At 46.1% G+C, this 27915-nt stretch overlaps 1 protein-coding gene across 4 annotated transcripts in view; it reads right to left on the bottom strand.

The window, feature by feature from the left end:
• The window catches only part of LOC126108513 (coiled-coil domain-containing protein CG32809-like), a 626816-nt gene that overhangs the window by 317140 nt on the left and 281761 nt on the right, over positions 1-27915 (bottom strand). For all 4 annotated transcript variants that reach the window (XM_049913782.1, XM_049913780.1, XM_049913783.1 and 1 more), the window contains exon 2: positions 15070-15296. In XM_049913782.1, coding sequence (XP_049769739.1) covers positions 15070-15096 — 27 coding nt within the window. In that variant the 5' untranslated portion in view covers positions 15097-15296. The remainder of the gene's footprint in view (positions 1-15069; positions 15297-27915) is intronic.

Raw genomic sequence — 27915 nt, 5'->3', positions numbered from 1 at the left:
TTTGTGTTATTGAGTACGGCAGAAGTGAATCGACGACAGTTGTTCAGCGTGCATTTCGAATGAAGTTTGGTGTTAAACATCCTGATAGGTGGTGTATTAAACGTTGGTATAAACAGAGAATGGGTGTTTGTGCAATGGGAAAAGTTCTGGACGGCCGAGAACGAGTGATGAAAATGTAGCACGCATCCAGCAAGCATTTGTTCGCAGCCCAGGAAAATCGACTCGCAGAGCTAGCAGAGAGCTGCAAATTCCACAATCAACTGTATGGAGAGTCCTACGAAAAAGGTTGGTTATGAAACCTGAACGTCAACTACCCGAGGCGATGGATCGGCCGCCAGGCAGCCCGTGACAGAGCACTTCATCACTGGCCTCCAAGAAGCCCTGATCTTACCCCCTGCGATTTTTTCTTATAGGGGTATGTTAAGGATATGGTGTTTCGGCCACCTCTCCCAGCCACCATTGATGATTTGAAACGAGAAATAACAGCAGCTATCCAAACTGTTACGCCTGATATGCTACAGAGAGTGTGGAACGAGTTGGAGTATCGGGTTGATATTGCTCGAGTGTCTGGAGGGGGCCATATTGAACATCTCTGAACTTGTTTTTGAGTGAAAAAAAACTTTTTAAATACTCTTTGTAGTGATGTATAACAGAAGGTTATATTATGTTTCTTTCATTAAATACACATTTTTAAAGTTGTGGTATTCTTTTTGAATCACCCTGTACTTCTAAACATTTTATCTCGTCAGGCTAACTTGCGCGAACCTATTCTAATGTAAGCCTTAATGGCCAAAGTATCTCCTTAAGGGGATCTGGACGTCATAGCATTCAGTTTTTTACTAGTATTTTGAAATTTAATAACTCAAAGCTATAACAGGTATGGAAATGAAACTTTAATCATGTAATTGGCATATTCTGATCCTCATTTGAAAAAACTGAAAAACTGTGGAATATGTAGTGGAGTCAATACTGATTTTTTGCTTACTTACAGTATTGTGGTGTCACCGCCAGACACCACACTTGCTAGGTGGTAGCCTTTAAATCGGCCGCGGTCCGTTAGTATACGTCGGACCCGCATGTCGCCACTATCAGTGATTGCAGACCGAGCGCCGCCACACGGCAGGTCTAGAGAGACTCCCTAGCACTCGCCCCAGTTGTACAGCCGACTTTGCTAGCGATGGTTCACTGACAAAATACGCTCTCATTTGCCGAGACGATAGTTAGCGTAGCCTTCAGCTACGTCATTTGCTACGACCTAGCAAGGCGCCATTATCATTTGCTATTTATCTTGTGATGCATGTACCGCCAGACCGATGTTCACCAATTATGAATTAAAGTTAAGTATTCCAGTAGTTACTTACGTTCTTTGCTACTATAAATTCCCTTACCTGTTCCAGACCTCAGGCCAGCCTGCGTGAGCTAAAACGCGTGCCTTTCGGCTTCCTCATAGTGGCTTGGCTGTCTTGCCAACTCACAACAAGTATTACGTATAAATTTTATTTTAGGTACAACATACCTCCACACTATTCAAAATAAAAGGTCAAAAGAAATTTTAATCTTTTAATTATCAAATTATTCAAACAGTAAACCAGGAATGTTTACCAGTTTGTTGTTTTGTGTATTTCTAAGGAAATGTTTTTTAGAAGCCAGTTTTAAGATAATAATTTAAGATCATGTGACATGCTCCAGCTTCAAATATTTAATACTCTGCTGAATAGTGTGGGTCACTGTGAAGACAATCACTATATCATTATCATGCAAAATTTTGTTTTTGTACCTTTAATATTAGATGAGATAGTAATACCTAAGTATGCAAAAACGGGAGACTGAAACTAAAGATATGCATGTCATTGCTTGTTAATGATAACATGCCAAAACATTCCAGTTCCATAATCTTATTAATTCTGACTGCCCTTTTCATCTTATTTAGTTTTCTTTCTTTTCTTTCTAATTGAGGCCTCCTTTGTCCTGCCTTCAGCAGCCTTTTTTTTTCGACTTCAACGGCACTTTGCCTGTCCACTGATGGCATCCCACTTTTGACGTCGTCCCAAGTTTTGATGCCTAGTCCGCCCGTGACGTTTAATCTGCTTGTTACTCCATGAGTAAAACACATTATGGCGTACATCCCACCAACCTGAAAAGCTGACGTGCCAATAAAGACATAATTAAACTCGAGTAACCTACATGTACCGACAGACAGATCGATTGCGATAAATCCCTGTTCATAGCACAGTCGATATGTTCTTCAACGATATTACACAACGGAATTGCTATGGAAACAGCCACGTCAAAATTAAATAACGAAACACTGTAGGAATTAACACATTGTGTGAATGTGTGTGTGTGTGTGTGTGTGTGTGTGTGTGTGTGTGTAAAAAGAGATAAACAAGGGATGGTAAACATGGAAATGCTGAGGTGCTACACATACAGGACATATTTTTAGAAAAATAATCAATTTTTTGGGCCCTCATGACTTCCAGGTCACCTTAAAAGAGCGCATTGTTCTCAATGTAGTGGTGTACATAGTGTAGAACTGGTAGCAGGCAGTCGTATGACCTTCTGCTGCTAAGTCAAGTCATTGCAGTCAGGTAGAGTGTGTGTGTGTGTGTGTGTGTGTGTGTGTGTGTGTCAGTTGCAAGGCATCAGCCCAGTGAGATACACTCTGCGATCAAAAGTATCCCGACACCCAGAAAAACATACGTTTTTCATATTAGGTGCACTGTGCTGCCACCTACTGCCAGGTACCCCATACCAGCGACCTCAGTAGTCATTACACGTCGTGAGAGAGCAGAATGGGGCGCTCCGCGGAACTCACGAACGTGGTCAGGTGACTATACTCCATTCACCGAAACAAGAGACGTACTGTAAACACGGCAAGGCGCGTGAACACAGAGCTGCCGTCGAGGGGTGTACAAGCCTGGGGCGTCAGAAATTAAAAAAATGAAAGTCGTGTTTTTTATAATTTGGCACCTGAACATGATAAAGTGATCCAAGAACTACCTTCCGACACCTTTATTTACATTTCATTAAAATTTATTGTCACTCAAAAAGAGAAATATTTAAGCTTTCAGGAAAAGTTGTTTTTTCGCGTTACTCTATATTTATCACGCCATATCTCCTAAACTGTGTGTCGCACAGCAAAATAATTTTATAAATGCCTTCAGTGCTATATGTTGATGACGTCTGCAAATTTTCTGCCCAATAGAGTCAGTAATAGTGAAGCAATGAATTAAAATCTCACGTCTGATGTAGAACTTTTACCAAATCATCATCCGAAATATAGTAAGCGACAAACTTTTTCCCTTTAAATTCTTTTGTGGGGGTGTAAGCGAGGAAAGTTTCAGAAAGGTGATGTGGCCGCCTCAGTTGCTGGTGTGAGCTCGTTAGTGGGTGTTGTACAGCGACGATTTCAGCATATCTTATGTTCATCTGTAAAGACGCTTGAAAGACTAGTTGTTGATTATTAGAGTAAGTATATGTGTTTGTAGTTACGCTGAGCATTCACTGTTTATGTGCGCATCCAATAGCATCACATGGTTTCTTATTTTATATATTCACTTATTTCATTAGCATCACATACGGCTGTCCTTATTATGTCATCCACGGATTCAGCTAGCGAGGTCGACGTGTCAATTTTGAGTCCAGCAAAGAAGCGAACAAAAAAGAAATCATTAAGTTCTGAGAAGCACATGGTGCTTAATGTGTATAAAACCCAACTTTTACTTCCAGAGCAGTCGATGAGTGATATTGTTTCGAAAACAGCTGCAGCTACAGGTGTTGGACGTTCTTCAGTGTATCGTGTGATAAGTGAGTACAAGGCCACACACTCTTTGAAGTCTACCAAGAAAGGAAAATTACGACAAACTTTCTGAAAATGTTGATGACTTCGATAGAAATGCGATACGAACGAAAGTACACGAATTTTTTTTTTCGTAACGAATTGCCATCTATTGACAAAGTTGTTACAGTCGTGAACGAAGATGCAGATCTGGCCAATTTTCGGAGAACTACATTTTATAAGTTATTGAGAGAAATGAATTTCATATATGTCCGGCGTGCGCGCGATAGCATGCTAATAGACAGGGATGACATCTTCTTATGGAGGCGGCGTTATCTTCGAACCATTAAACGGTTGAGAGATGAAGGCAGACCCATTCACTATTTGGACGAGACGTGGGTGAACGCAGGACATACCCGAAGTTACGTCTGGGTAGATGACACTATAAATTCCTCAAAACGAGCGTTTCTGACCGGGTTATCCAAGAAGCAAGGGCCCATCAGGTAAAGGGAAACGTCTGATTATCGCACACATTGGCAGCAAAGCAGGGTTCGTTGAAGGATGTTTGTGGACTTTCGAATCCAAGAAAAGTGGAGATTATCATGAGGAGATGTGCGCCGAAACCTTCGAGAAGTGGTTTCAAGATGTTCTTCCTCGGCTTCAGGAAAATGCAGTTATTGTTCATGATAACGCGCCGTACCATTCTCGAAGAAAACAAAAAGTTCCCAATGCGAATTCCAATAAGCAGGAAATATCAGAGTGGCTAAAATCTAAAAACATCGATTTCGAAGACGGTATGTTGAAGAAAGAACTTTTAGATACAGTTAAAAATCACAGAACAGCGCACAGCGAATACGCAATAGATGAAATGGCGAATAATGCAGGGAAAACAGTTCTCATAATTCCTCCGTACCACTGTGAATTAAACACCATCGAGTTAGTGTGGGCCAAAATCAAAGGCTATGTTGCAGTGAAAAACAAAACATACAAAATGCCGGAAGTTAAAGTACTGCTAGAAGAAGCAGTAAGAACAGTGACTGCAGAGGATTCGAACAAGTGCGTCCTCCATGTCGTAGAAAAAGTGGAAACTCAAATGTGGAAATTAGACTGCATTATAGAGGAGAGAGAGGAGCGGTTTGTTATAAATCTCAATGAAAACAGTTCAAGTTCGACAGAGTGAACCTTGTTTCGTCCTTTCTCATTATTATTACTGGTATTGATATTGAAATTAACAATTAATTGTATTTTTAATGGAGCGTTTTGTTAGCAACCTGAATGAAAATAAATCTGCTTCGACAGAATGAACTCAGTTTAACATTATTGTTAAATTTATTTCGTACGTTGTTGCCCAGGTTTCTCACGGTCCGCTGTGACAGCTCGGCAGCCAGCCGAACGCCGCCAGTTGCAAAGCGTGCGCCAAGGATTTTCCACACCCCTACATATCACGTCAACACCGAATGCTTTCTCTGGAAACGAGCGTAGTCGCTCACGTGACACTGTTTATGTTTCGTCCCAGCTCTCGGTGAATAGACTTTAGGTGTCACTTGTGTCATACGTCTGTACACGAGATTTCCACACTCCTAAACATCCCTAGGTCCACTGTTTCCGATGTGATAGTGAAGTGGAAACGTGAAGGGGCACGTGCAGCACAAAAGCACACAGGCCGACCTCGTCTGTTGACTGACAGAGACCGCCGACAGATGAAGAGGGTCGTAATGTGTAATAGGCAGACATCTATCCAGATCATCACACAGGAATTCCAGACTGCATCAGGATCCACTGCAAGTACTGTGACAGTTAGGCGGGAGGTGGGAAAACTTGGGATTTCACGGTCGAACGGCTGCTCATAAGCCACACGTCACGCTTGTAAATGCCAAACGACGCCTCACTTGGTGTAAGGAGCGTAAACATTGGACGATTGAACAGTGGAAAAACTTTGTGCGGAGTGACGAATCACGGTACACAATGTGGCGATCCGATGGCAGGGCGTGGGTATGGCGAATGCCCGGTGATCGTCATCTGCCAGCGTGTGTAGTGCCAACAGTAAAATTCGGAGCCGGTGGTGTTATGGTGTGGTCGTGTTATTCGTTATTCATGGAGGAGGGTTGCACCCCTTGTTGTTTTGGCACTACCACAATTCAGGCCTATATTGATGTTTTAAGCACCTTCTTGCTTCCCACTACTGAAGAGCAATTCGGGGATAGCGACTGCACCTTTCAACACGATGATGCACGGCCTGTGGCGGAGTGGGTACACAAATATAACATCCCTGTAATGGACTGGCCTGCACAGAGTCCTGACTTGGGTCCTATACAACACCTCTGGGATGTTTTGGAACGCCGACTTCGTGCCAGGCCTCACCGACCGACATCGATACCTCTCCTCAGTGCAGCACTCCGTGAAGAATGGGCTGCCATTCCCCAAGAAACCTTCCCAGCACCTGTTCGGACGAATGGCTGCGAGAGTGGAAGCTGTCATCAAGACTAAGGGTGGGCCAACACCATACTGAATTCCAGCATTACCGATGGAAGGCGCGACGAGCTTGTAAGTCATTTTCAGCCAGGTGTCCGGATACTTTTGAACACATAGTGAAGGTCGACGTGGAGACGCGAAGAACGGCAGTGAGCAGATTCCTGTGGCATACCACGAATCAAGTTGCCCCATTTGTCGGTGTGTCAATGCGGTGCGTCCGACAGGTGAACAAGCAATGGTGAACCGCACGCGGTCACTCAACTCTGCACTGTACAGTGGTAGTAAAAATATCGTAACGGACAGTAACGGGAGTGAACGCTATGTCAGGTCAATAACAATCGGCTTCAAACGCGACAAGAATTGCGGTTGCCAGTGAATGGTGGTCCGTCTCGGGAGCAGCACGCAATAGACATTTGCAGTCGGGTACCTCGCGACAGACACGTGACCTGTAGGCCTTCAGCGGTCCAAACAGCACAGGCAAGGTACAGCAGCTGATTGGAGGGACGTTTAGTGTGGGCAAATTTCGCCTCTTCTTTTTTCCAGATGACGCGACGGGGCGATTGCACCTACGGCCCAATGAGTTGTTTACCAGCAGTGTGACGAGGTTGTGTAGTTCAGACCGGAGGTGGTTTTATAATGTTTAATGCAAGTTTCTCGTACCGTGACCTGGGCCCACACATTCACGTTGCCTTGGACATGAAGTCCAAGGCAACGTGAAGTGGTGTGGGGCCCAGGTCACGGTACGAGAAACTTGGACATGATGTCCGAGGCAACGTGAATGTGTGGGCCCAGGTCACGGTACGAGAAACTTGGACATGAAGTCCGAGGCAACGTGAATTGGTGTGGGGCCCAGGTCACGGTACGAGAAACTTGGACATGAAGTCCGAGGCAACGTGAATTGGTGTGGGGCCCAGGTCACGGTACGAGAAACTTGGACATGAAGTCCGAGGCAACGTGAATGTGTGGGCCCAGGTCACGGTACGAGAAACTTGGACATGATGTTCCAAGACAACGTGAATGTGTGGGCCCAGGTCACGGTACGAGAAACTTGGACATGAAGTCCAAGGCAATGTGAATGTGACGGCCCAGGTCACGGTACGAGAAACTTGGACATGAAGTCCGAGGCAACGTGAATGTGTGGGCCCAGGCCACGGTACGAGAAACTTGGACATGAAGTCCAAGGCAATGTGAATGTGTGGGCCCAGGTCACGGTACAAGAAACTTGGACATGAAGTTCCAAGGCAACGTGAATGTGTGGGCCCAGGTCACGGTACGAGAAACTTGGACATGAAGTCCGAGGCAACATGAATGTGTGGGCCCAGGTCACGGTACAAGAAACTTGGACATGAAGTCCGAGGCAATGTGAATATGTGGGCCCAGGTCACGGTACGAGAAACTTGCACATGAAGTCCGAGGCAATGTGAATTTGTGGGCCCAAGTCACGGTACGAGAAACTTGCACATGAAGTCCGAGGCAACGTGAATGTGTGGGCCCAGGTCACGGTACGAGAAACTTGCACATGAAGTCCGAGGCAATGTGAATGTGTGGGCCCAGGGCACGGTACGAGAAACTTGGACATGAAGTCCGAGGCAACGTGAATGTGTGGGCCCAGGTCACGGTACGAGGAACTTGGACATGAAGTCCGAGGCAATGTGAATGTGTGGGCCCAGGTCACAGTACGAGAAACTTGCACATGAAGTCCGAGGCAATGTGAATGTGTGGGCCCAGGTCACGGTACGAGAAATTTGGGCATGAAGTCCGAGGCAACGTGAATGTGTGGGCCCAGGTCTTGGTACGAGGAACTTGCCTAAGACATTATAAAATCACCTCCAGTCTGAACTACACACCTTCATCACACTGCGTGTAAAACGACTCATTGTGCTGTAGGTGCAATCGCTGCGAAGCGTCATATTCATTTCAACTTTCACGGTGGTCAAGTGCTGGTCTTTCTTCCACATCTTCATGATTAGTATGCTGTGGCCATTCCTGTCTTCCAAAATGGTGAGAGCTTTGTTCATAGGGCTGAAGAAACGAGCTCCTTGTTTGACGGACACCCACAAGGAACCCGTGACTGTCAAGTCGCTAAAGACCAATTATGCTTACGGCATTCCGTGCCTGCAATATTGTTTACCATGCAACCACAGTATTGGCTGCTAATGACAACAGGGCGAAGGATTGGAGGTATCCAATGGTGAGCACAGCGCGAGGCTGCAGAGTGTAGTGGAACTGCTTTGTCGACGAGTAACCGACAACAGTGGCAACGATAAACAAACCCAAACACTGCATTATATCCACAACAGCAGCTGCCGAAGTTCATATTTCGCCAGAAAAGGAACCAAGGAATTACGCAGAGTGAGAAAGAAGAGGCAGCGAAATATTAGTGTTTCTGCAAGATTTTAATTGCTGTCGATGGCCATAATCACGTCGGAATCGTTTTCGCTTGAACCACCTGAGTACAAATTACCGCTCCGCCGATGCACTGCCCTTTTTCACCTTGTGTACGTGATCCTAAATGTGCATATCGCTATCCCATAACTTTTGTCATCTACATCTACGTCTATACTCCGCAAGCCAACCAACGGTGTGTGGCGGAGGGCACTTTACCTGCCACTGTCATTACCTCCCTTTCCTGCTCCAGTCGCGTATGGTTCGCGGGAAGGACGACTGCCGGAAAGCCTCCGTGCGCGCTCGAATCTCTCTAATTTTACATTCGTGACCTCCTCGGGAGGTGTAAGTAGGGGGAAGCAATATATTCGATACCTCATCCAGCAACGCACCCTCTCGAAACCTGGACAGCAAGCTACACCGCGATGCAGAGCGCCTCTCTTGCAGAGTCTGCCACTCGAGTTTGCTAAACATCTCCGTAACGCTATCACGCTTAGGTCGTGCGATAGCGTTCTCGCTTCCCGCGTCCGGGTTCCCGGGTTCGATTCCCGGCGGGGTCAGGGATTTTCTCTGCCTCGTGATGACTGGGTGTTCTGTGATGTCCTTAGGTTAGTTAGGTTTAAGTAGTTGTAAGTCCTAGGGGACTGATGACCATAGATGTTAAGTCCTATAGTGCTCAGAGCCATTTTTTTATCACGCTTACCAAATAACCCTGTGACGAAACGCGCCGCTCTTCTTTGGATCTTCTCTATCTCCTCTCTCAACCCGACCTGGTACGGATCGCACACCGATGAGCAATACTCAAGTATAAGGTGAACGAGTGTTTCGTAAGTTACCGGCCGCGGTGGTAGCGGTTCAGGCGCCCAGTCCGGAACCGCGCGACTGCTACGGTCGCAGGTTCGAATCCTGCCTCGGGCATGGATGTGTGTGATGTCTTTAGGTTAGTTAGGTTTAAGTAGTTCTAAGTTCTAGGGGACTGATGACCACAGATGTTAAGTCCCATAGTGCTCAGAACCATTTGAACCATTTTTTTTTTTTCGTAAGCCACCTCCTTTGTTGATGGACTACATTTTCTAAGCACTCTCCCAATGAATCTCAACCTGGCACCCGCCTTACCGACAATTAATTTTATACGATCATTCCACTTCAAATCTTTCTGTACGCATACTCCCAGATATTTTACAGAAGTAACTGCTACCAGTGTTTGTTCCGCTATCATATAATCATACAATAAAGGATCCTTCTTTCTATGTATTCGCAATACATTACATTTGTCTATGTTAAGGGTCAGTTGCCACTCCCTGCACCAGGTGCCTATCCGCTGCAGATCTTCCTGCATTTTGCTGCAATGTTCTAATGCTGCAACTTCTCTGTATACTACAGCAGCATCCGCGAAAAGCCGCATGGACTTCTGACACTATCTACTAGGTCATATGTATATTATATATTGTGGCTCTGAGCACTATGGGACAACATCTATGGTCATCAGTCCCCTAGAACTTAGAACTACTTAAACCTAACTAACCTAAGGACATCACACAACACCCAGTCATCACGAGGCAGAGAAAATCCCTGACCCCGCCGGGAATCGAACCCGGGAACCCGGGCGTGGGAAGCGAGAACGCTACCGCACGACCACGAGCTGCGGACTGTTATATATTGTGAAAAGCAATGGTCCCATAACACTCCCCTGTGGCACGCCAGAGGTTACTTTAACGTCTGTAGACGTCTCTCCATTAAGAACAACATGCTGTGTTCTGTTTGCTAAAAACTCTTCAATCCAGCCACACAGCTGGTCTGATATTCCGTAGGCTCTTACTTTGTTTATCAGGCGACAGTGCGGAACTGTATCGAACGCCTTCCGGAAGTCAAGGAAAATGGCATCTACCTGGGAGCCTGTATCTAATATTTTCTGGGTCTCATGAACAAATAAACCTAGCTGGGTCTCACACGATCGCTGTTTCCGGAATCCATGTTGATTCCTACAGAGTAGATTATGCGTTTCCAGAAATGACATGATACGCGAGCAAAAATCATGTTCTAAAATTCTACAATAGATGCATGTCAGAGATATAGGTCTATAGTTTTGCGCATCTGCTCGACGACCCTTCTTGAAAACTGAGACTACCTGTGCTCTTTTACAATCATTTGGAACCTTCCGTTCCTCTAGAGACTTGCGGTACACGGCTGTTCGAAGGGGGGCAAGTTCTTTCGCGTACTCTGTGTAGAATCGAATTGGTATCCCGTCAGGTCCAGTGGACTTTCCTCTGTTGAGCGATTTCAGTTGCTTTTCTATTCCTTGGACACTTATTTCGATGTCAGCCATTTTTTCGTTTGTGCAAGGATTGAGAGAAGGAACTGCAGTGCGGTCTTCCTCTGTGAAACAGCTTTGGAAAAAGGCGTTTAGTATTTCAGCTTTACGCGTGTCATCCTCTGTTTCAATGCCATCATCATCCCGGAGTGTCTGGACATGCTGTTTCGAGCCACTTACTGATTTAATGTAAGACCAGAACTTCCTAGGATTTTCTGTCAAGTCGGTACATAGAATTTTACTTTCGAATTCACTGAACGCTTCACGCATAGCCCTCCTTACGCTAACTTTGACATCGTTTAGCTTCTGTTTGTCTGAGAGGTTTTGGCTGCGTGTAAATTTTGCAGTGAAGCTCTCTTTGCTTTCGCAGTAGTTCCCTAACTTTTTTTGTTGAACCGCGGTGGGTTTTTCCCATCCCTCACTGTTGTACTCGGCACGTACCTGTCTAAAACGCATTTTACGGTTGCCTTGAACTTTTTCCATGAACGCTCAACATTGTCAGTGTACATCTAAATACATAACGTCCTTACCGAATTTGGGATAGTTTTCAATAAGATAACGCACAACAATGCTGATTGTCCGCTTTGAAAATGTCTGTGCAGAAGAATACGTTATAGCAATGCGATACCCGCTTCTGCTAGCATGGTTTAGCGGTATGCATTCCTCACCATGCCGAATGTCTGCACTGATATAATCCGTTCATCATAAGAATAAACCTGATGTAAGCATTGCACGATGTACGAGGCGTGTTTTTTTTTAAGTAAATGCCGTTTTGAAATTAAAAACAGACCTGCTAAGATATCTCGATAATTTTCTTTTCACATGAAAGCCTGTACCTTACTCTACGCACTGACGCCATTACAGTCTGATTCTTCCTTGTTTACGTTGTGTACTGAGTGTTTAAGATGCATCCGATAATCGTGAGTCCCACCGACTGTGAAGTTCGGGCTGTTATAAGATTTATGAGTGCTAAAGACTTAAAAGCGATCGATATTCATCGTCAGATCTGTGCAGTTTACGGAGACAACATTATGAATGATGGAATGGTAAGGGAGTGGGTGAGAGCATTTGAAGATGGCCGCACAAATGTGCACGATGAACAACGGAGTGGGCGTCCTTCGGTCGTTAATGTAAGTTTGGTGCAGGAAGTGGGCAATAAGGTGAGAGAAAACAGACGGTTTACGGTTTCCACCTTGCGGGATGACTTTCCTAATGTTTCTCGTAGTGTTTTGTACGGCATTATGACCGAGCACTTGAATTACCGAAAATTGTGCGCACGTTGGGTACCGAAAATGTTGACGGATGTGCACAAAACCAAACGTTTAGACAGTGCACTGACTTTCCTTGTGCGGTACGACAACGACGGTGCTGATTTCTGAAGCCAAATTGTTAACGGGCGATGAAACGTGGGTGGCCTACGTCACACCAGAATCAAAGCAACAGTCCGTAGAAGTTGAGCAAGGGCACCGTTTTGCTGGAAGACAATGCCCGTCCGCATGTGGCGAATCAGACCAAAGATCTCATCACATCTTTTCGATGGGAAACTCTAGATCATCCTCCGTACAGCCCCCATCTTGCGCCCAGTGACTACCGTCTGTTCTTGCACTTGAAGAAACGCCTGGTCGGTCAGCGTCTTCGAGACGATGACGAAGTCAAAACAGTGGTGGTGCAGTGGTTAACAAGTCAGGCGGCAGACTTTCTATTAGGAGGGTATCCAAAAACTGGGACAACGTTATGACAAGTGCCTCAGTATTGACGGAAATTATGTAGAAAAGTAGATTAAGGTACAGCCTTTCATGTAAAAATGAAATTATTGATATATCTTAGCACGTCTTCTTTTAATTTCAAAACAGTACTTACTTTATAAAAACACGCCTCGTGTTCTTCCGCGTTTCCTGGAACATCATTGGATTTCCGTTTGACGTGGGACTGCAGCCAAGCTTTCTGGAGTACTGTGAAGTACGGTAAGAATGGTAGGTTTCGTGCTGTGCGTTACACGCACATCTGTTTAGTGATAATACGGGACAACAGCTTCAGCGGCGCATTTGACTAGGACGGCACTGGCCAGTCAGCTGGTACGGCTAGACTGCAGTCACGTGGCCAGCTGCAGTTCACACGTAAGAAGTGACGAGCAGAGGAGCAGTACAGCTTCGAATGTCACTTAATTTTTAAGCAGGATGGAATAATACACTGCAAATCTCCCACGATACGCTGTGTAGACGATTAGACGAAAACCGCAACTTGTTATCGTTTTTAGCTAATGTACTATTGTAATAAAAAACAAAAATGATGAAAATTTGTGACTTAACCACAGGGTAATTTCTCTGCATAAGCTGTGTGTAACGTAAGAGCGTGTTGAAGGGTTTCACCGTATGGTTAAATATTGAATCCACTGAAGGTATTACTTACAGTCAGTCGTCTGGTAATCTCTTAGCTCCAGCAGGATAACACACAACCAAGCTGAATCTGTATGAATGGGATAATTTTAATAGCAGTGTGCTGCCCAGCGGTAGAGCACCCTGTTATTCCAAAAATCTGAACTGAGTATGTCATAATGGAATGTTTTCCAACAGGATAACACACAACCATCCTGAATTTGTGTGAGCCGGGTATTCGTAATAGCAGCATGCACTCAATCAGTAGAAAGCCCAACTGCTTCACATGTCAGAACTTAGCGTGTCTTAGTACATAGCTTTCCAGTGGGATAACACACAAACATAATGAATCCATTAAACAGAGTATTTCTAATAGCAGCATGGCTTCAAGCAGCAAACGGTCAACTGTTCCGAATGTCAGGACTGAGCATGTTCTGGTGCATTACTTTCTAACATGATAACATCCAAGCACGCTGAAGCTGTGTGTATGGAGTATTTCTAATAGTAACATGGCTTCAGGCAACAGAATGCCCAACTCCTCCACAAATGCCTGAACTGACAATGTTGTAGTGGGATGCTTTCCAACAGGATAACGCACGACCACGATGAATCATTGTAAGCAGCGTATTTGTCTTAGTGACATGCCTTCTAGTAGTAGACCGCCTGATCACTGGGTGTTCCTGAACTGGGCGTTTTCCAACAGGATAACACACAACCATGCTCAACCTATGTGAGCTGGGTATTCGTAAGAACGCATGCATTCAATCAGTTGAACTCCCAAATGCTTCACATGTTAGAACTTAGCATGTCTTAGTACATAGCTTTCCAGTGGGATAACACTCAAACATAATGAATCCATTAAACAGAGTATTTCTAATAGCAGCATGGCTTCAGGCAGCTAACGGTCAACTGTTCCGAATGTCACGACTGAGCATGTTCTGGTGCATTAATTTCTTACATGATAACATCCAAGCATGCTGAACGTGTGTGTATGGAGTATTTCTAATGGTAACATGGCTTCAGGCAGAAGAATGCCCAACTCCCCCACAAATGCCTGAACTGACAATGTTGTAGTGGGATGCTTTCCAACAGGATAATGCATGACCACGATGAATCAGTGTAAGCAGCGTATTTGTCTTAGTGACATGCCTTCTAGTAGTAGACCGCCTGATCACTGGGTGTTCCTGAACTGGGCGTTTTCCAACAGGATAACACACAACCATGCTCAACCTATGTGAGCTGGGTATTCGTAAGAACGCATGCATTCAATCAGTTGAACTCCCAAATGCTTCACATGTTAGAACTTAGCATGTCTTAGTTCATAGCTTTCCAGTGGGATAACACTCAAACATAATGAATCATTAAACAGAGTATTTCTAATAGCAGCATGGCTTCAGGCAGGAAACAGTCAACTGTTCCGAATGTCAGGACTGAGCATGTTCTGGTGCATTACTGTCTAACATGATAACATCCAAGCACGCTGAAGCTGTGTGTATGGAGTATTTCTAATAGTAACATGGCTTCAGGCAGCAGAATGCCCAACTCCTCCACAAATGCCTGAACTGACAGTGTTGTAGTGGGATGCTTTCCAACAGGATAATGCACGACCACGATGAATCAGTGTAAGCAGCGTATCTGCCTTAGTGGTATGCCTTCTAGTAGTAGACCGCCTGATCACTGGGTATTCCTGAACTGGGCGCGTATTAGTTGAAGACGTTTTCCAGCACGACAACGCCCGCGGCACCCACCTCGAGGTCCATGGCGCGGCCGGCCATGGCCTGGTGCTGGTGGTGCTGGTGGTGCTGCTGGTGCTGGTGGTGGTCCGCCGTGCCGGACAGCGTGTGGCGCCGCGGGTCGTCGCGGCTGCGGCCGCCCCCGGAGGCCCGGCCGCCGCTCCCGCCTCCGCCGCCTCCTCCGCCCCCGCCGCCGCGCCCTCTCAGCTCAGAGTCATCGCGGCTGCCGCCTCCGCCGCCTCCTGGAATCATCACAAACACATCCTTACCCTGGTGAATTGCACCCGCACCCAACTCCCCGTCCATTCTCCGACTGAATTCCACACTAATGTCAATCAAAACTTCTGAATGAATAAAATCTTCGCAGTTTTTACGTCGAACAAAATCCGCGAGCTTTCGGACATCTGCTTTCAACGCTACCATCAGGAGTAAAAGCTACCTACTGCTAGTTTTAACTCAAGAAGAATGTTATAATTGCAATCCCAAAGAAAGCAGGCGTTGACAGATGTGAAAATTACCGAACTATCAGTTTAATGATGAAATGTATGATGAAATGTATGATGAAATAAAAGAAATTATTCAGATAGTGAAGGGAGATGAAAAAATGGCTAAGCTGGGATGGCTAGAGGACAAATGTAAGGATGTAGAGGCTTATCTCACTAGGGGTAAGATAGATACTGCCTACAGGAAAATTAAAGAGACCTTTGGAGAAAAGAGAACCACTTGTATGAATATCAAGAGCTCAGATGGAAACCCAGTTCTAAGCAAAGAAGGGAAGGCAGAAAGGTGGAAGGAGTATATAGAGGGTTTATACAGGGGCGGTGTTCTTGAGGACAATATTATGGAAATGGAAGGGGATGTAGATGAAGATGAAATGGGAGATATGATACTGCGTGAAGAGTTCGACAGAGCACTGAAAGACCTGAGTCGAAACAAGGCCCCGGGAGTAGACAACATTCCATTAGAACTACTGACAGCCTTGGGAGAGCCAGTCCTGACAAAACTCTACCATCTGGTGAGCAAGACGTATGAGACAGGCGAAATTCCCTCAGACTTCAAGAAGAATATAATAATTCCAATCCCAAAGAAAGCAGGTGTTGACAGATGTGAAAATTACTGAACTATCAGTTTAATAAGTCACGGCTGCAAAATACTAACACGAATTCGTTACAGACGAATGGAAAAACTGGTAGAAGCCGACCTCGAGGAAGATCAGTTTGGATTATTACACACGGAAAGAAACAGACTTTGCAAAGTGATCCAGTGAAATTGTGTCTTGTGTACATCACAGGTTAACATCTACCGACCTGACTGACATCCATACCATCCGAATGATGTCAAGACAGTTGTGGAGATCAAAACAAAAACCAGACGATGTTGGGTACACTGTGCTGTTGTCTAACACAAGAAGCTCCTGTGAAACAAGTGAAGATGGTCCAATGGTTGGACATTCGTTTCTACCACCCGACAGAATTTATGGCCAAGTAGAAAAGGTTCTCGGCTCTAAAGTCACAATTACCTCACCGAGTGAGTACAATGAAGTGGTTCAAATGGCTCTGAGCACTATGCAACTTAACTGCTGAGGTCATCAGTCGCCTAGAACTAAGAACTGATTAAACCTAACTAACCTAAGGACATCACACACATCCATGCCCGAGGCAGGATTCGAACCTGTGACCGTAGTGGTCACACGGTTCCAGACTGAAGCGCCTAGAACCGCACGGCCACATCGGCCGGCTACAATGAAGTGTTTGAGGATCACAGAATAGTTTTGCAGTTAGGATTAGATGTCAAGAATCTGTGTTGGAAGGATGCAGTTGCTGATGTCATTAAGCCATCTCGTCAATGGCAGTTCAGATTTCCCCCTGTAGAACGTCACCAGAAGTAAACAAAGAAACGCACCAGTAAGAGTTGAAGCGGCTTGCAGAATAGACGCTGGTGAAGGACGAAGGATATGCAGACGAGGCAAAGCCATGTAGCCAAATGTTATCACAATTGGAAGATCCTTAAAGGAAGCTAAAGTGAGGGATATTGATTTCCGGCTCCAAAAGCATTTCGGGCACACTTGCTTCCTGCAAGAATGTAATCCATTGTCAGACAGCTGGGAACAATGCAGATGAAGATTCAGACTTTGAAATTCATCCAGAGGAAAATGAGTTGCCAGTGCAATTAAGAGGGGACGGGACAGGACCTGAAAGCTTGTGACGTACACTGCTGGCCATTAAAATTCCTACACCAACAAGAAATGCGGATAATAATCGGGTATTCATTGTACAAATATATTATACTAGAACTGACATGTGATTACATTTTCACGCAATTTGGGTGTATAGATCCTGAGAAATCAGTACCCAGAACAACCACCTCTGGCCGTAATAACGGCCTTGATACGCCTGGGCATTGAGTCAAACAGAGCTTGGATGGCTTGTACAGGTACAGCTGCCCATGCAGCTTCAACACGATACCACAGTTCATCAAGAGTAGTGACTGGCGTATTGTGACGAGCCAGTTGCTCGGCCACCATTGACCAGACGTTTTCAGTTGATGAGAGATCTGAAGAATGTGCTGGCCAGGGCAGCAGTCGAACATTTTCTCTATCCAGAAAGGCCCGGTCGTGCATTATCCTGCTGAAATGTAGGGTCTCGCAGGGATCGAATGTAGGGTGGAGCCACGGGTAGTAACACATCTGAAATGAGAAGTCCACTGTTCAAAGTGCCGTCAATGCGAACAAGAGGTGCCCGAGACGTGTACCAATGGCACCCCGTACCATCACGCCGGGTGATACGCCAGTATGGCGATGACGAATACACGCTTCCAATGTGTGTTCACCGCGATGTAGCTAAACACGGGTGCGACCATCGCGATGCTGTAAACAGAACCTGGATTCATCCGCAAAAATGACGTTTTGCCATTCGTGCTCTGAGGTTGGTCGTTGTGTACACCATCGCATGCGCTCCTGTCTGTGATGCAGCGTCAAGGGTAACCGTAGCCACGGTCTCCGAGCTCATAGTCCGTGCTGCTGCAAACGTCATCGTACTGTTAGTGCAGATGGTTGTGGTCTTGCAAACGTCCCCATCTGTCGACTCAGGGATCGAGACGTGGCTGCACGATCCGTTACAGCCATGCGGATAAGATGCCTGTCATCTCGACTGCTAGTGATACGAGGCCGTTGGGTTCCAGCACGGCGTTCCGTATTACCCTCCTGAACCCACCGATTCCATATTCTGCTAACAGTCATTGGATCTCGACCAACGCGAGCAGCAATGTCGCGATACGATAAACCGCAATCGCGATAGGCTACAATCCGACCTTTATCAAAGTCGGAAACGTGATGGTACGCATTTCCTCCTCCTTACACGAGGCATCACAACAACGTCTCGCCAGGCAACGTCGGTCAACTGGTGTTTGTGCATGAGAAATCGGTTGGAAACTTTCCTGATGTCAGCACGTTGTAGGTGTCGCCACCGGCGCCAACCTAGAGTGAATGCTCTCTGAAAAGCTAATAATTTGCATATCACAGCATCTTCTTCCTGTCGGTTAAATTTAGCGTCTGTAGCACGTCATCTTCGTGGTGTAGCAGTTTTTATGGCCAGTAGTGTATTAACTACTTTCAAACTATTGTTTAATGTCATATACTTTGTACTAACTACTTCCAAACTATTGTTTAATGTCACATACTTTGTAATCACATTCAGGTTTAGTCATTAAATCTTTAGTAACAGTATTAAGGTGTCTTTTTATTTTTATGTAATGATAATATATGCGCATCGATCTGTACAGAAGCATTCCTCTGTTGATCCCTGGGAACAAAGGCAAAACTCGGTGAATCCAAATTATTTTAGGTAATAATTAGCGAAATAAAAGCCGAATATTTCAGGAATTGTCAGAAATATACTCCTTAGGTAATGCTTCTGGACGCCTCATATGTGCGTATAGCTATCGCATGACTTCTGTCACCTCAGTCTCTTTCGCTCTATGTTCGGCTTCCCTGAGCAGTTTGCCCTGGTATCATTTCATGTCGGATCTTCACTAATTTCTTCCCTATCAAATACATTCAATTCATTTCACTGCATTTAATTCATTCCACACTCAATATTATTACTATATAACTCGTTACGGGCGACGTGAGCAGCAAAATGAGGGGCAAGTATAGCGAGGGGAACAGGATCAAAAGAAAAAGGAATGAAACAGAAGAAGATGAAATTCAGCGGTAGCCATTGCTCCTATTCATTGGCTAGACACACTCTAGAGACGGTAGTGCAGCAGAAGCGGACGAGCAAAGAGCATAAGGTCAGAGAGAGAGAGACGGATGGAATGCGGGAACAGAAAGTTGTCAGAGAGTTTGTGTAGCGCCTCGCCTGGGGCGCCACAATAGACAATGGCGCCTGAAACACAGCCAGCCAGAGATACGGCACTGTCGGCCGGCCAAGTTCCGCCAGAAATCCGCCAGGAGCGCTGCACTCGCCGCACTGAACAACGAAACGACACAGAAGCGCATCTGGGCCACGGCAGCCAGCGTTCCTATTCTAAAATAAAAAAAAAATAGTGGGGAGAATAATACGAACAGGCGGTATTTTACTGTATCCTCCATGAAATAAAAACGAAACAAAAATAGGGCAGTTTAAAGTTTACCGAGATATTCTGAGGGTCGATGAAGCTGTTGCCCGAGATGAAGGTCAGACACAGATACTGTATTCTAGATGTTAAGTAAAAAGCTGATATCAGTACGGAGAATAGCACAGGGTTCGTTACAAGGGCCAGTGCTGTTATTGTCCTACGTAAGTGGTACGGCTGTGGAAGACTATAGGACTCCTTGTTTAAAATAATATCCTGCATAAGTAACGCATAAGCCACTTGAGGTGTGTGGCGGAGGATACTTGACATATCATTGTCGGACGTTCCATGCGGCTTTTTGCAGATGATGCTGTAGTATACAGACAAGTTGCAGCATTAGAAAATTGCAGCGAAATGCAGGAAGATCTGCAGTGGATAGGCACTTGGTGCAGGGAGTGGCAACTGACCCTTAACATAGACAAATGCAAAGTATTGCGAATACACAGAAAGAAGGATCCTTTATTGTATGATTATATGATAGCGGAACAAACACTGGTAGCAGTTACTTCTGTCAAGTATCTGGGAGTGTGCGTACGGAACGATTTGAAGTGGAATGATCATATAAAATTATTTGTTGGTAAGGCGGGTGCCAGGTTGAGATTCATTGGGAGAGTCCTTAGAAAATGTAGTCCATCAACAACGGAGGTGGCTTACAAAACACTAGTTAGACCTATACTTGAGTATTGCTCATCAGTGTGGGATCCGTACCAGGTCGGGTTGATGGAGGAGATAGAGAAGATCCAAAGAAGAGCGGCGCGTTTCGTCACAGGGTTATTTGGTAACCGTGATAGCGTTACGGAGATGTTTAACAAACTCAAGTGGCAGACTCTGCAAGAGAGGCGCTCTGTATCGCGGTGTAGCTTGCTCGCCAGGTTTCGAGAGGGTGCGTTTCTGGATGAGGTATCGAATATATTGCTTCCACCTACTTATACCTCCCGAGGAGATCACGAATGTAAAATTAGAGAGATTGGAGCGCGCACGGAGGCTTTCACACAGTCGTTCTTCCCGGGAACCGTACTCGACTGGAACAGGAAAGGGAGGTAATGACAGTGGCACGTAAAGTGCCCTCCGCCACACACCGTTGGGTGGCTTGCGGAGTATAAATGTAGATGTAGATGTAGATGACAAAGTCAAACGCTTTGAATTTTCGGCGCGGTTGCTACAGCTCATGGAAGAGGATGCGTTCAGTGCGAAACTTGTTTTCAGTGATGAAGCAACATTTTTTCTTAATGGTGAAGTGAACAGACACAATGTGCGAATCTGGGCGGTAGAGAATCCTCACGCATTCGTGCAGCAAATTCGCAATTCACCAAAAGTTAACGTGTTTTGTGCAATCTCACGGTTTAAAGTTTACGGCCCCTTTTTCTTCTGCGAAAAAAAAGTTACAGGACACGTGTATCTGGACATGCTGGAAAATTGGCTCATGCCACTACTGGAGACCGACAGCGCCGACTTCATCTTTCAACAGGATGGTGCTCCACCGCACTTCCATCGTGATGTTCGGCATTTCTTAAACAGGAGATTGGAAAACCGATGGATCGGTCGTGGTGGAGATCATGATCAGCAATTCATGTCATGGCCTCCACGCTCTCCCGACTTAACCCCATGCGATTTCTTTCTGTGGGGTTATGTGAAAGATTCCGTGTTCAAACCTCCTCTACCAAGAAACGTGCCAGAACTGCGAGCTGGCATCAACGATGCTTTCGAACTCATTGATGGGGACACGCTGCGCCGAGTGTGGGAGGAACTTGATTATCGGCTTGATGTCTGCCGAATCACTAATGGGGCACATATCGAACATTTGTGAATGCCTAAAAAAACTTTTGGAGTTTTTGTATGTGTGTGCAAAGCATTGTGAAAATATCTCAAATAATAAAGTTATTGTAGAGCTGTGAAATCGCTTCAATCATTTGTAATAACCCTGTAGTTGGAGTTTGGCACTGGTTTGAGCAACACCTTCTGGAGCGAGGAGGCCGTCCTGGAAGACGTAGTTTCACTGAGCCTCAGGTATGCCGTTCCAACGCCCACGCAGCATGGCAAAATTCCATAGGCACTAAATGGAAAAGTATTGCGACGCTAAGAAGAATTAAAGTGCCGATACATCAAGAGCCATTGCTGTAATCGTATGTGTGCTCTGTGCCTCGCCATCTCGCCGCCCGCCAACCGCCGCATCGATACCAGCAGGTTGAAACTTTTAGTACTGTATTCGTATGGATCAGAGAGTAAACTGTGGAATAATAACCTAAATTTCACCAGAACTTTCCCATCATTTAATCATCCTCACAACTAACCTAGACAGGGTCCTTTCCAAATATTGTGCAATCCGAGTGTCCCGAAATGAAAAATTAAATTTTGTGTTAATAATAATTATTTGCAGGCCTAGCTATGTTAGAATGGTGTTTAAAGAAATGTTTTGTTAATGAACCAGTAAATGAAGTTGAAAGATAACTTTAATAATGACATAGTAATGAAGTTCATTATTTCGAGACAGATTTAAAAGCATTTAAATGAGCAGTAAATAAGATGAAAAGAGTAGTAACTTATATACTGGAAATCTTGAAGGCATAATAAATTCAATAACCATTTTTTTAAATACAGCTATCATAACAGTTTCAGGGTCGCCCCCCCCCCCCCCATCTCTTTTATTCATTTGAATTCCGAAGTGTTCTAAATTGGTTTGACCAGCAAAAGTTAAAGTCAATATTAAAAAAAAATTATCAGTGTTCTACCTTTATCGAAATTGACATTTTGTGTGTGGCTCGAAAGTGCTATTTCTAGGGTAACCTATGCCCGTTTTAATCAGATTAATAGACAGTATAAAGTTTCGTAGTATACATTATAGTGTAGTGTTATGTATTCATGGTTTTTCCATATCAGTACAGAACGTGAAACTATGAGTTCAATAGATTTTCTGGTTCTAAAATTTTACTATATTATGCAGTGTTACTACGTGTTGTTTTGCATGAATATCTACCAACTTGTACAGGGAAGAAACTCAGTTAATGCCTAATTAGGCTGGCGACCGTATTATTATCTAATTGGTAGCATCTTCTGGGTTGCTTTTCTACATCTACATCTACATTTATACTCCGCAAGCCACACAACGGTGTGTGGCGGAGGGCACTGTACGTGCCACTGTCATTACCTCCCTTTCCTGTTCCAGTCGCGTATGGTTCGCGGAAGAACGACTGTCTGAAAGCCTCCGTGCGCGCTCGAATCTCTCTAATTTTACATTCGTGATCTCCTCGGGAGGTATAAGTAGGGGGAAGCAATATATTCGATACCTCATCCAGAAACGCACCCTCTCGAAACCTGGCGAGCAAGCTACACCGCGCTGCAGAGCGCCTCTCTTGCAGAGTCTGCCACTCGAGTTTGCTAAACATCTCCGTAACGCTATCACGGTTACCAAATAACCGTGTCACGAAACGCGCCGCTCTTCTTTGGATCTTCTCTACCTCCTCCGTCAACCCGACCTGGTACGGATCCCACACTGATGCGCAATACTCAAGTATAGGTCGAACGAGTGTTTTGTAAGCCACCTCCTTTGTTGATGTACTACATTTTCTAAGGACTCTCCCAATGTATCTCAACCTGGTACCCGCCTTACCAACAATTAATTTTATATGATCATTCCACTTCAAATCGTTCCGCACGCATACTCCCAGATATTTTACAGAAGAAACTGCTACCAGTGTTTGTTCCGCTATCATATAATCATACAATAAAGGATCCTTCTTTCTATGTATTCGCAATACATTACATTTGTCTATGTTAAGGGTCAGTTGCCACTCCCTGCACCAACCGCCTATCCGCTGCAGATCTTCCTGCATTTCGCTACAATTTTCTAATGCTGCAACTTCTCTGTATACTACAGCATCACTATCTACTAGGTCATTTATATATATTATAAATAGCAATGGTACCATAACACTCCCCTGTGGGACGCCAGAGGTTACTTTAACGTCTGTAGACGTCTCTCCATTGAGAACAACATGCTGTGTTCTGTTTGCTAAAAACTCTTCAATCCAGCCACACAGCTGGTCTGATATTCCGTAGGCTCTTATTTTGTTTATCAGGCGACAGTGCGGAACTGTATCGAACGCCTCCCGGAAGTCAAGAAAAATATCATCTACCTGGGAGCCTGTATCTAATATTTTCTGGGTCTCATGAACAAATAAAGCGAGTTGGGTCTCACACGATCGCTGTTTCCGGAATCCATGTTGATTCCTACATAGTAGATTCTGGGTTTCCAAAAACGACATGATACTCGAGCAAAAAACATGTTCTAAAATTCTACAACAGATCGACGTCAGAGATATAGGTCTATAGTTTTGCGCATCTGCTCGACGACCCTTCTTGAAGACTGGTCCATCCTGACGTGTAATTGCATTTCCAACTTACTTGACGGATCATTGTTATTACAGAGTGGGTGGAAGTCTGTTTTGCCAGCATTAAGGCACGGGCGGTCGTAACTACACGAAAATCCTTTCTCATAAGGTGAACCCCGCTCACTTACCACAGCACAGGCTTTAACGAGTACTTGTGTGCACGGTGCACGCGGTGGTTACAATTTGGGGATAGGAGTTCCATGGAGCAGGCAGTGCGGCGGCAAGAGCTGATGACATCTATGAACGCAAATTGTCAAAGACAATAAATGTATTGTAATTATTAATTATCAAGTTGAATGTCAGATCTTCAAATGTTTCAAATGGCCTTGAGCACAATGGGACTTAACATCTGAGGTCACCACTCTCCTAGAACTTAGAACTACTTAAACCTGACTAACGTAAGGACATCACACACACATATCCATGCCCGAGGCAAGATTCGAGCCTGCGACCGCATCAGCATGCGGTTCCAAACTGAAGCGGCTAGAACCGCACGGCCACAACGGCCGGCTATAATATAAGAAGGTGAATCGTAAGGACATCGCACACATACCCATGCCCGAGGCAAGATTCGAGCCTGCGACCGCATCAGCATGCGGTTCCGAACTGAAGCGGCTAGAACCGCTCGGCCACATCGGCCGGCTATAATATAAGAAGGTGAATCGTAAGGACATCGCACACATACCCATGCCCGAGGCAAGATTCGAGCCTGCGACCGCATCAGCATGCGGTTCCGAACTGAAGCGGCTAGAACCGCTCGGCCACATCGGCCAGCTATAATATAAGAAGGTGAATCGTAAGGACATCACACACATACCCATGCCCGAGGCCAGATTCGTACCTGCGACCGCATCAGCATGCGGTTACGAACTGAAGCGGCTAGAACCGCTCGGCCACAGCGGCCGGCTATAATATAAGAAGGTGAATCTTCAGGACATCACACACATATCCAAGCCCGAGGCAAGATTCGAACTTGCGACCGCATCAGCATGCGGTTCAGAACTGAAGCGGCTAGAACCGCTCGGCCACATCGGCCGGCTACAATATAAGAAGGTGAATCGTAAGGACATCACACACATATCCATGCCCGAGGCAAGATTCGAAACTGCGACCGCATCAGCATGCGGTTCCGAACTGAAGCGGCTAGAACCGCTCGGCCACAGCGGCCGGCTATAATATAAGAAGGTGAATCGTAAGGACATCACACACATATCCATGCCCGAGGCAAGATTCGAAACTGCGACCGCATCAGCATGCGGTTCCGAACTGAAGCGGCTAGAACCGCTCGGCCACAACGGCCGGCTATAATATAAGAAGGTGAATCGTAAGGACATCACACACATACCCATGCCCGAGGCTAGATTCGAACCTGCGACCGCATCAGCATGCGGTTCCGAACTGAAGCGGCTAGAACCGCTCGGCCACAGAGGCCGGCTATAATATAAGAAGGTGAATCGTAAGGACATCACACACATATCCATGCCCGAGGCAAGATTCGAAACTGCGACCGCATCAGCATGCGGTTCCGAACTGAAGCGGCTAGAACCGCTCGGCCACAACGGCCGGCTATAATATAAGAAGGTGAATCGTAAGGACATCACACACATATCCATGCCCGAGGCAAGATTCGAAACTGCGACCGCATCAGCATGCGGTTCCGAACTGAAGCGGCTAGAACCGCTCGGCCACAACGGCCGGCTATAATATAAGAAGGTGAATCGTAAGGACATCACACACATACCCATGCCCGAGGCTAGATTCGAACCTGCGACCGCATCAGCATGCGGTTCCGAACTGAAGCGGCTAGAACCGCTCGGCCACAGCGGCCGGCTATAATATAAGAAGGTGAATAAAAAGGACATCACACACATATCCATGCCCGAGGCAGGATTCGAACCTGCGACCGCATCAGCATGCGGTTCAGAACTGAAGCGGCTAGAACCGCTCGGCCACAACGGCCGGCTATAATATAAGAAGGTGAATCGTAAGGACATCACACACATATCCATGCCCGAGGCAGGATTCGAACCTGCGACCGCATCAGCATGCGGTTCCGAACTGAAGCGGCTAGAACCACTCCGCCACAGCGGCCGGCTATAATATAAGAAGGTGAATCATAAGGACATCACACACATACCCATGCCCGAGGCAGGATTCGAACCTGCGACCGCATCAGCATGCGGTTCCGAACTGAAGCGGCTAGAACCGCTCGGCCACAACGGCCGGCTATAATATAAGAAGGTGAATCGTAAGGATATCACACACATATCCATGCCCGAGGCAGGATTCGAACCTGCGACCGCATCAGCATGCGGTTACGAACTGAAGCGGCTAGAACCGCTCGGCCACAGCGGCCGGCTATAATATAAGAAGGTGAATCGTAAGGACATCACACACATATCCAAGCCCGAGGCAAGATTCGAACTTGCGACCGCATCAGCATGCGGTTCAGAACTGAAGCGGCTAGAACCGCTCGGCCACATCGGCCGGCTACAATATAAGAAGGTGAATCGTAAGGACATCACACACATATCCATGCCCGAGGCAAGATTCGAAACTGCGACCGCATCAGCATGCGGTTCCGAACTGAAGCGGCTAGAACCGCTCGGCCACAGCGGCCGGCTATAATATAAGAAGGTGAATCGTAAGGACATCACACACATATCCATGCCCGAGGCAAGATTCGAAACTGCGACCGCATCAGCATGCGGTTCCGAACTGAAGCGGCTAGAACCGCTCGGCCACAACGGCCGGCTATAATATAAGAAGGTGAATCGTAAGGACATCACACACATACCCATGCCCGAGGCTAGATTCGAACCTGCGAACGCATCAGCATGCGGTTCCGAACTGAAGCGGCTAGAACCGCTCGGCCACAGCGGCCGGCTATAATATAAGAAGGTGAATCGTAAGGACATCACACACATATCCATGCCCGAGGCAGGATTCGAACCTGCGACCGCATCAGCATGCGGTTCAGAACTGAAGCGGCTAGAACCGCTCGGCCACAACGGCCGGCTATAATATAAGAAGGTGAATCGTAAGGACATCACACACATATCCATGCCCGAGGCAGGATTCGAATCTGCGACCGCATCAGCATGCGGTTCCGAACTGAAGCGGCTAGAAACACTCCGCCACAGCGGCCGGCTATAATATAAGAAGGTGAATCATAAGGACATCACACACATATCCATGCCCGAGGCAGGATTCGAACCTGCGACCGCATCAGCATGCGGTTCCGAACTGAAGCGGCTAGAACCGCTCGGCCACAGCGGCCGGCTATAATATAAGAAGGTGAATCGTAAGGATATCAGACACATATCCATGCCCGAGGCAGGATTCGAACCTGCGACCGCATCAGCATGCGGTTCCGATCTGAAGCGGCTAGAATCGCTCCGCTGCAGCGGCCGGCTATAATATAAGAAGGTGAATCGTAAGGATATCACACACATATCCATGCCCGAGGCAGGATTCGAACCTGCGACCGCATCAGCATGCGGTTCAGAACTGAAGCGGCTAGAACCGCTCGGCCACAGCGGCCGGCTATAATATAAGAAGGTGAATCGTAAGGACATCACACACATATCCATGCCCGAGGCAAGATTCGAACCTGCGACCACATCAGCATGCGGTTCCGAACTGAAGCGGCTAGAACCGCTCGGCCACAGCGGCCGGCTATAATATAAGAAGGTGAATTGGATCTTGCTTCTTATTTATGTGGTGGAGTGAACGAGAGCGGGAAGTTAATTTTCAGCAGCTTTGTCTGCATCCAGTAAGGAAGTGAGCTCCGAGCCCGGATGGGGGAAGAAGGCACACGGATTCACAGCACAGACTACCTGGACCATGATTAATAATA

The sequence above is a fragment of the Schistocerca cancellata genome, chromosome 11, assembly GCF_023864275.1.
Source record: "Schistocerca cancellata isolate TAMUIC-IGC-003103 chromosome 11, iqSchCanc2.1, whole genome shotgun sequence".
Taxonomy (NCBI): domain Eukaryota; kingdom Metazoa; phylum Arthropoda; class Insecta; order Orthoptera; family Acrididae; genus Schistocerca; species Schistocerca cancellata.
Note: the sequence above shows the minus strand (reverse complement) of the source record. Positions and strands in the feature narration are given on the sequence as shown.